The sequence below is a fragment of the Enhydra lutris genome, unplaced genomic scaffold, assembly GCF_002288905.1.
Source record: "Enhydra lutris kenyoni isolate GAN:26980312 unplaced genomic scaffold, ASM228890v2 scaffoldscaffold111, whole genome shotgun sequence".
In the NCBI taxonomy this organism is placed as follows: domain Eukaryota; kingdom Metazoa; phylum Chordata; class Mammalia; order Carnivora; family Mustelidae; genus Enhydra; species Enhydra lutris.
Genome location: NW_019154195.1, coordinates 1008144 through 1020243, shown reverse-complemented (window position 1 = coordinate 1020243; position 12100 = coordinate 1008144). Strand labels below are relative to the sequence as shown.

General features: G+C 63.8%; 2 protein-coding genes across 2 annotated transcripts; both read right to left on the bottom strand.

The window, feature by feature from the left end:
* Window positions 1-1163: 1163 nt before the first annotated feature.
* LOC111139623 (zinc finger protein 581) lies at window positions 1164-2686 on the bottom strand. The gene is made up of 2 exons (XM_022491953.1): window positions 2533-2686; window positions 1164-1793 (listed from the first exon to the last, which is right to left on the bottom strand). Exon 2 carries the CDS (start codon window positions 1772-1774, stop codon window positions 1178-1180), a length of 597 nt encoding a protein of 198 aa, XP_022347661.1. The 5' UTR covers window positions 1775-1793; window positions 2533-2686; the 3' UTR covers window positions 1164-1177.
* Window positions 2687-2842: 156 nt separating this feature from the next.
* Window positions 2843-4892, bottom strand: LOC111139625 (zinc finger protein 580). Its single transcript, XM_022491954.1, has 2 exons — window positions 4735-4892; window positions 2843-3768 (listed from the first exon to the last, which is right to left on the bottom strand). Exon 2 carries the CDS (start codon window positions 3754-3756, stop codon window positions 3238-3240), a length of 519 nt encoding a protein of 172 aa, XP_022347662.1. The 5' UTR covers window positions 3757-3768; window positions 4735-4892; the 3' UTR covers window positions 2843-3237.
* Between the last annotated feature and the right edge of the window lie 7208 nt (window positions 4893-12100).

The following is a 12100-nucleotide window of genomic DNA, read 5'->3' as shown; positions in this document are numbered from 1 at the left end:
TGGCTGGGTCCCGGCCTCTCCTCCCGATCTCCAGTTGCTCCTGGAATTTTCGCCAGCCCTAGGAGAGGAGGGCTTTAACCTTGCAGGAAGAGAATGTAAATGTCTGCACCACCACCCCTCTCCTACCTGCTTCACATTACAGATAAACTGCTGGCTGGGTCAAAACGTCCAGGGGGAGGGACCTGCCCTACATCGGCGTTTTGCAAACTACAGGTTCACGGGCAGGGAATTCAATAGGCTAGAACAGAATGGGCAGGAGGAAGGAAAAGTGGACTGCACGTAGCGGAGATTCAGTATTGTTAAAGTTTCGTTTCACATACAGTTTGTGTGATGTATACTGGGTGGCCAAATAAAACGTTTCATACAATAGATCCTAGCTTTAAGGGAAAAGAAAAAGGTTGAAGAACACTCTGCCTCGCTGACACCCCTTGTGAGTAGCCACGCTAGGGCGGACCCCATTGCAGGAGACCAGACTTCCGATCACCAGCCAGGCAGGCCAAGCATTTCGCACCGGTAAGACCCGGGCAGGATGCTCAGTCCAGAACCTGGCCATAGTCTAAGCTCGATATCAGGGCACTGTTCTTGCTATCTGAGGTCAAACAGTGGGAAGCTCGTTCCCTCTCTGGGGAGAAGAAATGGCTCATTTGTTCTTCTGCCCAAAAAGAGGCGAGCCAGGCACTTGCTGAGTCTCCCCGTTAGGCAGCAGGCGGGCCAAGCCGCTGTCCCCAAAAACAAATGTCAAGCTCAAAATGGGAAAGGTGTTTATTGGGTGTCCAGTGTCTGGCTGGGGTTTGGGAGGCAGGTCTGGGGCCCCTTCCTCCAGCATCAACAAGGAGAGCCTCAGGAAGCTGGTGCAGATTCTTGACGGCTCCCAACCACATTTTTCAGGCTGGAGAATTTCCACACAGAGCACTCTCCCCCCACACCTCTGCTCAGGGCTCAGCCTGAGGCTGGGGGGCTCCACTCTGCGAATGTTAAGGTCTTGTTTTCAGCTTATCTCCAATACACGAAGGCTACTCATGGGCTCCTCCTTCAGGCAGGGCTTGGCCTTTGCAGGCGGTCGGTCTGTGTCCCGGGCTGCAACCCAGCCTTCCGCACTGGCCAGGGTGTCTGAGGGCAACGGGAGTCCAAGCTCCCCACAGATCCCCGTGGCACCTGGGGCACCCCGCAGCCTAGCTCATGGGTGCTTCCACCGAGTGTGCTTTTGCAGCGTGTTCTGCTCCATAAACCGGCGCGGGCAGTGGGGGCACTGAAACGGGCGCTCCCCTGAGTGGACCCGGCTGTGCTGGGCCAGCTCCCCCGCCTCTCGGAAGCGGCGAGGGCAGAGCGGACAGCCATGGGGTCGCCCACCGCCGGCCCGGTGAATAGAGTGGTGCCGAGCCAGGTGGCTGGCCCGCTTGAATGCCTTCCCACAGGTGTCACACTCGAAGGGCTTCACCTCCGAGTGGGTGATGCTGTGCCGCTGCAGGTAGGACATGTACTCGAAGACCCGGGAGCACACGGGGCAGCTGTAGCACTTTTTCTGAGCGGATGTCCCATCTGCGCCAGGCTGTCTCTGGGGCTCCTGGTCCACCAGCACGGTGTACGGCACACCCTGGGTGTCAATGAGCAGGTAGTGGTTGGGCCTCGGAGAGGAGGAAGTCTGGGGAAGTCCGGTGGAGGAGGAAGGTCCGGGTTCTGGAGACCTGCCTGTCCGAGAGGGCGGGGCCTCCATGGCCTCTGCGGAGGGAAGCGCCAGGGGCTGCGGGCAGGGGGACGACGGCAGCACCAGCATCCGGAGGGGTGGCTGAGGCCTGCTGGGCAGGAGAGAGGATGAAGTTACACACAGGAGGGAAGCTGGCTGCGCGAGCTCCGTTCTTCACCCTCTGTGGAGTCTGCTCAGAACCTGTGCGTCCCTGGACTCTGTGACCTTCTGTAAAGCTTCCAGGGTCCTGGTCCCATCACTCACTGCAAGCACGGGTACACCCAGGACCTCGCTCTGTCCTCCTCCTCTGTACCCTCCTCAGGTCCCTGGGCGCCCCTGCACTCCGGGCACCCGCAGGGCTTCCCGAGGCCCCACCCCCTAGACCTGCAGGTCTCGGTCTCGACTCCCCACGCCCCTGACCCGGGTCTGGGTGTCGCCCCATCCTGTTACTCCACCCAGAAGCCTGGTCTGCCCCTTCCACGTTCGCCAAGCCGTCTCCGACGGGCTGCCACGCTAAGACCCGCAGGTCCTGGCCCGCCCTCCAACAGGCTCCCTGAGCACCCCTGCGCGCCCCCCTCCTAGCCCGGCTACCTCCAGATTCTCTCTGGTCCACGCCCATCCAGCTTCTCCACCCCAAGTTCTTCCTGGGTCCTAGCGCTCTCTAGGGCGCCGCCCCCCCCCCGTCCGTGGCCCGGCCTCCGAGCCCGGCTCCGCGAGTTCTGGGCGGTGCCCTCCCGAGCCCCGCGGCGGCCCCTCCCCGCCCCGCGCACAGGTACTCGCTCCCGGCCCCGCCCCTCTCGCGGCCCGCGGCCCGCTCCCGCCCGCCTCCAGCCTCCCGGCCCCCGTACCCGGTGCAGCAGCCTCTCGGGTCCGGGCGACTCCGGAACGGCCCCGGGCTACCCCCGTGGTCGCAGGTGGGAGCGGGACGGGCGCCTCGGGGTGTCCCCCGGGAGCTGGCGGTACCGGTAAGAGGAGAGCGGACCCGGGCGCGGAGAAGAGGGGCGAGGGGAGGAAGGTGGGGGCGGGGCGCCCGGGCCTTCGGGAAACGGATCCGGCCAGAAACACACGCCGGGAGGAAGGTTCCCAGGGGCTGAGGGCCCCGGCTGCCCGCTCCCAGCCGCTGCGCACCCCCCGACACACACACGCACATCAGAGCCCCGAGGCGGAGTGCGGAATGTTTATTGAGTATGGGGCGAGGGCTGCGGGTGGAAAGGGGGCGATACAGGAACGAGCCAGACCGTGCCGTGCTCTTGGGTCAGCTCTTCCGCGCACACGACGGCTGAGCCCTCGGGAGCAGGAGAGCCGAGCCCCGAGACGCTGTGCGCCTGTGAGGGCTCGCGCGGCCCGGCCCGGCCGGGGCCCAGTTCCGAGACTGGCTCCCCGGCCCAGGGAGGGGCAGCGACGGGGCCGGCATCACACAGCGAGACAGGAAGGTAAGGAAGGAAGGGGGGGGTCTCTCCCTCTGGGCAGACGGGGAGACGGGCCCCGGGTAAGGCAGGGCGCGCGTGTGGCAGCGCGGCTGTGTGGCTCGCGAGGCCCCGCCGGCCGGGAACTCAGTGGAGGCGCACGTGCTGCGCCAGCTCCGCGGCGTCCTGGAAGCGGCGTGGGCAGAGCGGGCAGGTGTGCGGCGGGCCCGCACGGGCGCGGTGCGTGGCGCGGTGCCGCGACAGGTGGCTGGAGCGCTTGAAGGCCTTGCCGCAGGCGCCGCACGTGAAGGGCTTGAGGTCCGAGTGCGACACGCGGTGGCTCTGCAGCCGCAGGGGGCTGGCAAAGACGCGAGCGCACTCCGGGCAGCTGTAGCCCTTGCGCGGCCCCGCTTCTCCCGGCGCGGCCTCGCGCTGGGGCGGGCCCCGGGGCTCCTCCTCCAGCTGCACCGTGTACGTGTAGGGGACCCCGTTGGCGTCGATGAGCAGGTGGCGGCCCAGCCGCGGGGGTCGGGGCCCTGCCGCCGAGGATGGAGTGGAGGAAGGGCCTTCCGTCTTGGGGAAAGGGGGAGCCTTGGGGGGCGGCGGGTCCATGGCCTCTGGGGAGGAGGACCGAGGGTGGGGTGGCCGAGGCGGCAGCAGCAGCATCTGGGGTGTCAGCTGGGAGCAGTGGAGGGGAGAGAAGTTAAAATCGCTACTTGCTGGGGGCAAGTGTCCCCATTACCACGGCTTGGCAGGCCCTCTGTACCGCTGACCTACCTCTTCTGCAAAAGAGGAACCGACTCCAGGCTCTGGTTCCAGCAAGGGGGTCCCAGGACAGCCCCACGAGAGCCGGGCATACCCCTGCCCGCCTGCGCCCGCCCTCCGCCCCCCTCTCCCCTGCGGCTCGGTCTCCCCCCATACCAGGCCAGACGGCGCTCTCCTGCCACTTTCCTTCCCCCAACTCCCCCACAGCCTGTCAGATTCCAAGTCTGTTTCCTAACTCGTTCCTAACGGGTCTTCCCAGGCCCCGGGCCGGCCTAGCAGCCTCGACCCCCTGGAAGGCCTCCCCTTCTTCGCACGCAGCGCGGCCTGGCTGAGACTGCTCCCTGGGTACGCCCCCAGAAGGCCAGTTTTCGGCCTGAGCCTGTCTATTCCGACCCTACGCTTAGCACCTCCAGGTCTCAGCCTCCCCGCGCCGAGCGGACCCGCCGTCCGGGTTTCACGCACACATCCCCTGGGACGCCTCAACTGCCCGCTTCTGTGCACCCACACACCCTGCGCCTCCCAGGGGCGCCCTCTCTCCCCCGCCCCTAGACGCAAGCCACCGACGTCGTCCGTTTCTAACGTCCGTGCCCTGCGGGGCTTCGGCCCCCTCGCCGCTGCCCGCACCGGGGCCCCGGGAGCCCCATCCCTCCCCTCTGCGAGCATCTGGCACCTCTGTTTCTCCATCCCTCCAGCCCGCTTCGCTGCTCCGCCTCCCTCGGCAACCCCAGCGCCCGGGGCCCCCCCGCCCCCTTCCCGCTGCACCCTCAGGGCCCCGCTCTCCCTCCGGTCCCACCCCCGCGGCGCCCGCCCCTCCCCCAGCCCGGCCCGGCCTCGCGCCGTCCCGGAGCCAGGCTCCTCCCTCCGTCCCGGCCCCCGTACCCGACGCGGCGGCCTCTCGGGACCGGAGGAGCGGGCCGAGGTCCCGGGCGGCCCAGGCTTCCCCTCGCGAGTGCCGGCGGCGGCGGGACCGAGACTTCCGGGAGCTCCGGGCCCGCGGCGCCGGGAACGCGGGCGCGGGGGGCGCGGGCGCGGGGGCGCGAGGGGCGGCGGCGTCTCTGGAAAAGGGCACCGTGCGGAAACTCGCACGCCACGACGAAGGTTCCGCGGTCCCGGAGCGGGGGGCTCGCAAGGTCCGAGTCCCTGCAGGCCGAGGGTGCGGGGGGGAGGGCGCGGGTGTCGGCTGCACAGCGCCAGCCCTGCCCCCGGCCCCGAAGGGGACTGTTCGGGCGCCGCGACACACGTGCGTTAATACACGGGCTAGGCTGCCTGTGTTCGCCCGACGCTCCCCTAGGAAGGGGCGCGCCCAGGTTTGTCCACTTGCGGCCGGGCCGTCCCGCGTGCTCCCCCGCGCAGCCGTGCAGAGGGCGGGAGCAGGGCGGGTTCTGTCGGTCCGGCGTGGCGCGCCCCGCTGGGCGGACGCGGACCCGAGCCCGCGGAAGGCCAGACAGTGTTGGTTGCAGAGGTGGGGACGTGCGGCTCCTCGCGTCCCGCTGATGGGGAAACTGAGGCCCGAGGCGGCGCGCGGCCGTGTCTTGGAGGTGCCCGGCACAGACCGCGGTGCGCACGGGGAAACCGAGGCAGGCCCCGGTTCAGGCTCGTAGCGCGCCCACCCACCGGCCGCGCCTGCAGCTTCGTTCCGGGGGGCGGGGGCAGGTGGCTGCAGCGGCGGCGGGGCAGAGCGGGGAGCCGCACTTGGAGCGCCTGCGGCCTGTCCCGCAGCCACCGCGGGAACAGCCCCAGAGCAGGGAGTGGCGTGGCGGGCAGCGCACAGCGGAGGGAGAGAAAGGGCGTTACTGGAGCTCGCAGCCCGGGGAGCCGGGGGAGGTCAGAGCTGCTTCGCAATGAGCTGCCGGAAAGAACTGGTCTGTGGTGACCGGCCAAGTGTGGCCCCCGCGGCCGAGGGCCGGAGCTTTTAAATGCTCTTTCTCTTCAGGTAAATCTCAATGGCCACACGTGGCTAGTGGCTGCCTGCGGTCTGGGACAGCTCCCGCCACCCTCAACCACTTGCAAACAGGAGGCCTGCAGGCCAGAAAGGATTCAGTGTTTGGTCTGGACCATATGCTATTTCTGTGTTTTACTAGGCAGTATCCAAGAAGCCAGAAAATACGCAAACTCAAAATCCCAGACACACTTGGAAAATTTCTGGATGTGGCAGTAAGCTGAGCTGAGAAAGCATTCTTCCGAAAACCTTCCAGAAACCTCCAGACATGTGTGGAATTCGGCTAGAACTAAAGCCCCCTTGCATGGTGCCGTCGCTCAGGGAGGTTTGACATGGGTCTGGCCTGAGGTGAGCCATGCTGTCAATGCAAGACGCCCCCCAGATTCTGAAGACTTATTCTGGAAAGAAAAGAGGCAGGACCTTTCGTGAATGACTTTTAGATGGATTATGGTTCACAGTGGTCATACTTTGGATATACTGGGTTAAGTAAGGCATCATGTTAAAACGCATGTCACCCGTCTCGTTTCACATTTCCCAAGTGTGGCTCATTCTGATGCTATGGGACAGCATTGTCCTCACCGGGCAGTAGGGAGGACGGGGACTGGTGAGCAGAGGGCACACCTTGTGTGCAGGGCAACTACACCATCTGTCTACACTGGGCTTTCCCAGCTCTGACACTATCGGTACTTTGGAACTGGATCATTCTTCAGTGTGGGGGCCTGTCCTTCACACTGTATTGTCCAGATGCCTGTAGCACCTCTCTCGTCCCCACCTCCCCCAGGTGACAGCAGGCTTCCCAAGTATCACCCTGGGCAACAGGGACTCTGGTCTACACAGACAGCTAACCCAATCAGTCTGCTGCCCAGATCCCTTTCTTGAGTTTCAGAACCCTGTAACTACCTGCATCCACGACAGCCAGAGCACCCCCCATCCCCAGAAACAACGACTGTGACCAGCACTCTGCGCCCTCACTATGCGGCCCAGCAGTGCTGAGTGTATTGGTCCTCAGAGCAGACCTCTGAGGCAGGGGTCACGAAGATCCCTTTTCTGGGTGAGGTGGCAGAAGCGGGGAGAGACCGTGCGATTGGCCTGCGTCAGGACAGCACCGGCGTCTGCCAGACCCCAGCCGCAGCTGGTGTCCACTATGCACACCGCGGTTTGCCCCCTGCTTACTGGAACAGCCTCCCACCCACCCTCTGGTACTTTCTCTTTACGGCAATACTGCAGCCCCTGTATTTGTTTAAACCCAGGGAATCCTGTCCTCTGTGGACTTAAAACCCTCCGCACCGCACTCAGAATGAAGCCCAGGAACCCACCAAGCACAGTACTGCCCCTGCCCCCTCTCCCAGCCTCCAGGGCCTGCATCTGCTGTTCCCTCTCTCTCGAGTATCGCCCCTAGCCCCTCACCGGGATGGACCCTTTCTGACCATTCGGGTCTCCACTCAGATGGTACCTCGTCACTGAAGCTTTGCTGAGTCTGAGGTCAAGCGGGTGACACCCGGCTCTGCCTCCTCATTGTTTCCTTCCAGCATCCCGTAGGGCCGTCCATGGTGGTCTGGCTTACTTACCAATTCACTCTTCTGCCTGCCTTTCCCACTCCGCAATGGCAGAGAAGTCCCGTCTGGGATGACACTGTATCCTCAGAACCCAGCCAAGGTCTTGGGAGAGGGTAGGGGCTCAATTCAGTTTTGGTTGAATGAATGAATAAATGAATGATTTCAATCCCCCCATCCAAAAGTGAAGCATTCCCTACCCACAGCCATAAAACCCCGCTTCTCTCTGGAATGTGGTCACCATGACTCCCCACATGCACTCGAGTCCAGAACCTTGGATGGTCTCATTCTCCCCTGCCCCCCCCCCGCCCCCTTCCTCAGCTCCCCAGAGCCAGACAGCACCTTGCAGCCCCCAACCGGACTTTGAACTTACACGGCTCGAGGTGCAAAGGCTCCTGTGTTTTCCTCGACTTGCCACTCTTCCCCTTCCTCTGACTGCGGCCTCCTCCTCAGTCGTCCCAAATCCTGTGCCCTGACCTCCCAGGCGAGCAGGGACACTGCTCGTGCTGGCTGGCATTCGCACCCACCAGCTCAGCAATCTCTCCAGCCTCCTCTAGGACCCATTACCCATGTCCCCAGCCTTCAGCTCACTCTGCCTCTCAGTAATCCAGTGGGGCTGGCGCTCCCCTGAGCCTCAGGAAGGGCAAGAGGCTTGCATCCGGTCCGCTCCCCCAGCCCTAGTGGCAGAGACAGTATCAACCCCCCCCCTCCCCGCACCCTCCCTTCCCTCCGCAGCCTACAGCCGGAGCCCAGCCTCCAACAGGAGTTTTTCCTGGACCGCTCTCCTCTCAACGCCCACCGCTCACTCCACACGACCTTGCACTCCCATGCTCACTCCACACGACCTTGCACTCCCATGCAACAAGTCCTTCTCTCCTTTGGGGAAGAAGTGATCGCCAAGCCTTTGCCTCTGGGTCAATCTGGGTCTTAGTAATCCACTCACCAGCTTCCTGCCCTCCTCTCTGCACCCCATCCCAGGTCTCCCCGACCCTCCTTTTGCAGGGGTTCTCTGCCTCCAAGCCCCCCTGCCCTTGGGGCCACTGAGTCCCACACCGCAAGTCCTTTGTGTCACCCAAAACCCTCACTGCTCCGTTGAGCAGGATCCTAACAATGCCACATCTCCTGCTCCCACTCACTCCTCCAAGCCTTGTCTCAGCCGTGCTACCCTAAGTGAATGCATCGATGCCTTCCCAGAGGGCTCCAGCCCCCCAGGCAGAGGCAGGTGTGCCTAAGGTCTCTGGCCAAGAACTTACAAAGGAAAAGTTCCCACATAATTTGGGTTTCAGCTCCACCCCAACAACTTAAGAATCCAAAACACACTGAGGGGCGCCTGGGTGGCTCAGTCATTAAGCATCAGCCTTCAGCTCAGGTCATGATCCTGGGGTCCTGGGATCGAGACCCACACTGGCCTCCCTGCTCAGCAGGAGTCTGCTTCCCCCTCTCCCACTCCCCCTGCTTGTGTTCGCTCTCCCACTCCATCCCTGTCAAATAAATTTTTTTTTAATTTTTTAAGATTTTTTATTTATTTATTTGACACAGAGAGATCACAAGCAGGCAGAGAGGCAGGCAGAGAGAGAGGAGGAAGCAGGCTCCCCGCAGAGCAGAGAACCCGATGAGGGGGCTCGATCCCAGGACCCTGGGATCATGACCTGAGCCAAAGGCAGAAGCTTTAACCCACTGAGCCACCCAGGCACCCCGAAATAAATAAAATCTTAAAAGCCCACCTCACACTGATTTGAGCCTGTCCGAGCAGGCCCCATGAGTTGGGAAAACAGGTAGGGGAGTGGCAGGTGCTGCCTTTGAGTGACGCCGCACCCCTGTAGCTCCCTTACCATCCCACGTCTCATTCCGCACACCTGTAGCTCCCTTACCATCCCATGTCTCATTCCGTCCCACCTACAGATGGGACGCTGAGCTACAGCATGGCACAGCCGTGCACCCCAGGCTACAGAGAGGGGCTGTGGCAGGTCAGGGGTCCAACAGGAGGCTCCCGCCTCTCACACCTGACCAGAGTTGGCTGGGAAACCCCAAGTCATTTCCTCTTCCAGGACCGAGAAAACAGGGGCTCAGGTCACACAGCAATTAAGACCAGGGCCTCTGCCATCTGTACCCAAAACAAGAGCGTCTACAGAGTTTCCGTGGCCTCTACGCCGTCCAGCAAGTTCCTTCCAGCCTGCACGTGCTGCTCCAGGGCCCCAAAGAAGCGAGGCCTTGCTGCAGCGCTTGCAAGCTCGGGCCACGCGCGGGAGCTCCTGGCCCGGAGCTCCGAGCGGGTGATGCCGTGGCTCCCGGGTGCATGCAGGGGTCATCGGGGGCAGCGAGGGCGGGGCTCTGACCCGTGTACCTCCTCCCTGCACATGAGCACCCCGGCCACTGGAAGGGGTCCGAGACCGCCAGTGGGGCGCCGGGACTGGCGGGGCCGCCAAGGGGCCCGGACCCAGGCGGGAAGAGCCCGGGCAGGCCTACCTCCGGGCGCCCAGCCCCAGTCCCCGCGGTGAGCTCCAGGGGCCGCCCCTTGCAGCCCCGCCGCCACTGCCAACAGCGGTTCCGGTGCCACCGGGGGACCGACAGCAAGATCAGAAGGGGCTGGCCGTTTCTCGGTGGCCACACAGGAAAGACAGGCCGGAACGACCACCGCCCTGCGACAGCGAAGCAAACCCGGCCTTGACAGTTAATACAACCCCGGCGGTCAGCGTCCCGGGGCCGGGGACCCTGCTGCCAGGCCCTCTGTGGGCCAGGGTCCTGGAGTCAATGATCCCCGGGTCCAGCGCAGGAGAGGAGCTGAGGCCCAAGGACAGGCGGAGAGCAAACCCGGGGGAGGGTATTCGCGGAGGGCGGGAGCAGCCTCCGTTGATGAAAGCTAAGGCAGGGGCACCCCCGAATGCAGGCGGGCAGCTACAGGGGGAAGACCTGCGTGGGGCGACCGAAGGGCCCCTGCGTCCCCATGTCCTCCTCCGCCCGCTACCCCTAACCCGCCGGCCGACGCGGCGCCCCAGGAGCCGGAAGCTGCACTGGCCGACTTCGCCGCCCCGCGCTCCCCGGCTCGCACGGCCTCCGGCGGCTGCCACCGGCCCAGCGTGCGCACCGAGCTCCTCCCCGGCCCCCGGCCCCCGCACGACCCCGTGCTTTCCTTCACGAGCCGCGGGGCGCGGATGCGGCCACCCCGGCCCCCGCCGCAGAGCAGCCGCCGGCCCGCGGCCCGCACGCCTGTCCTGCAGCACCCGGCGTCTGCACCCCGCCCGCCCCGCGTCCCCCCCCGCACGGCCGCGCCGCTGTCCGCCCTGCCCGCGCCCCCGACGGTCGTCCGGCCCGCGCCCCGTCCCCGGCGCTCAGCTCCGCTCCTTCCCACCCCCCACCCCGCGTGCCCGCCGGAGCCTCGCCTCAGACTCTCCGCAGAGCCCTCCCCCTCGGCGCGGGGTCCTTCAGCTTCCGGCCCCTGACTCCGGACACGGCTCTTTCTGTCCGTGCGGCCGCCGGTCGCGGCCCCCAGGGCCTCAGGAGGCGGCGGGACCCGGCCTTCTGGGAACCCGAAAGGAGCCAAGACCCCGACCGGAAAGGAAGGGGGGCGTTCACGTGAAAGCCTTCCCGGGGGGAGCACACGCCCTCGTAAGAACGGTTCCAGGAACCTGTGTTCCACTGGGCGGACGTGAGGGTCTCCTTCCCGGCATCCACCAGGGAAACAAGAGGGAGCAAAGCAGCCGAAGCAGCTGTGCCTGCCTTCCCTTCAGAGGTGGCAAACCGTATTTTTAAGGGACACCTGCTGCAGCGAGGAGCTCTCCTGGGCCTCGTGGGGGCGACAAGGACCAAACTATGGAACTGTCACCCCAGGGAGACCTCGGGAGGGATGACAACCAGCAGACCAAAAGCATCACCAAAGACTCCGATGCGGGGGACGCGGGGACTTCAAAGGACAAGGTCTCCTGCACCGCAGAGCCAGGACGGCGACGCAGAGCTGGGACTGGGCTGTTTCTCATCCCGTTATGTTCACTTTAGGGAAACCGTGCTGGGGCCCCTGAGAGTTACAAGGCGTAAAACTGGAACGTTCAGGCTGAAAACGAGGGCGCGCCCTCGGGGAAAGAGCGCCGGAGCGCCCCGCAGCCCCGCGGCTCCCAGGGCGGGAGTGGGGGCGGGGGGGTCTGGGGCCGGCTCCGCGCTGGTGAGCGTGCAGCGGGGAGAAACCAGACGGCGGGAGCCAGGCTCCCTGCTAACCGTCCGGAAGGGCTGGGCCTCCATCAGGACCTTACGGCAAACCGCAGATTTTAATGAAGCCGCTTAGAAAGGACAGGGTCCCAGTCCAGTCTCCGAACAGTCAGACCCCAAGTCTGTCCAGGTGAATCTGAGAAGTGTCCTGTGACACCGTGCTCATTTGGTGACTCTGTTTCCCCACTTGTCATATAGATGCCACCATTCTGTTGTTTTTTTTATATCAGATGTAAATTACCCAAAGTAACGGATCAGTTAATTTTTACGTATATACACAGTAATATAACCAGCACCCTGAAGAGCTCCCCCAAGTGCTTCCTGCCGATCATTAACCCCGGGCAAGCCTAACCACATTTCGATGTCAAATCCGAAACATGATGTTGGCTTTTTAAACCTCACATAAATTACACACACACACACACACACAAAGTTATAATTAATATGATTATATAAATATATATATATATATACTTTTATATATATATATTTTTTTAAGATTTTACTTATTTGACAGAGAGAGATCACAAGTAGGCAGAGAGGCAGGCGGGGG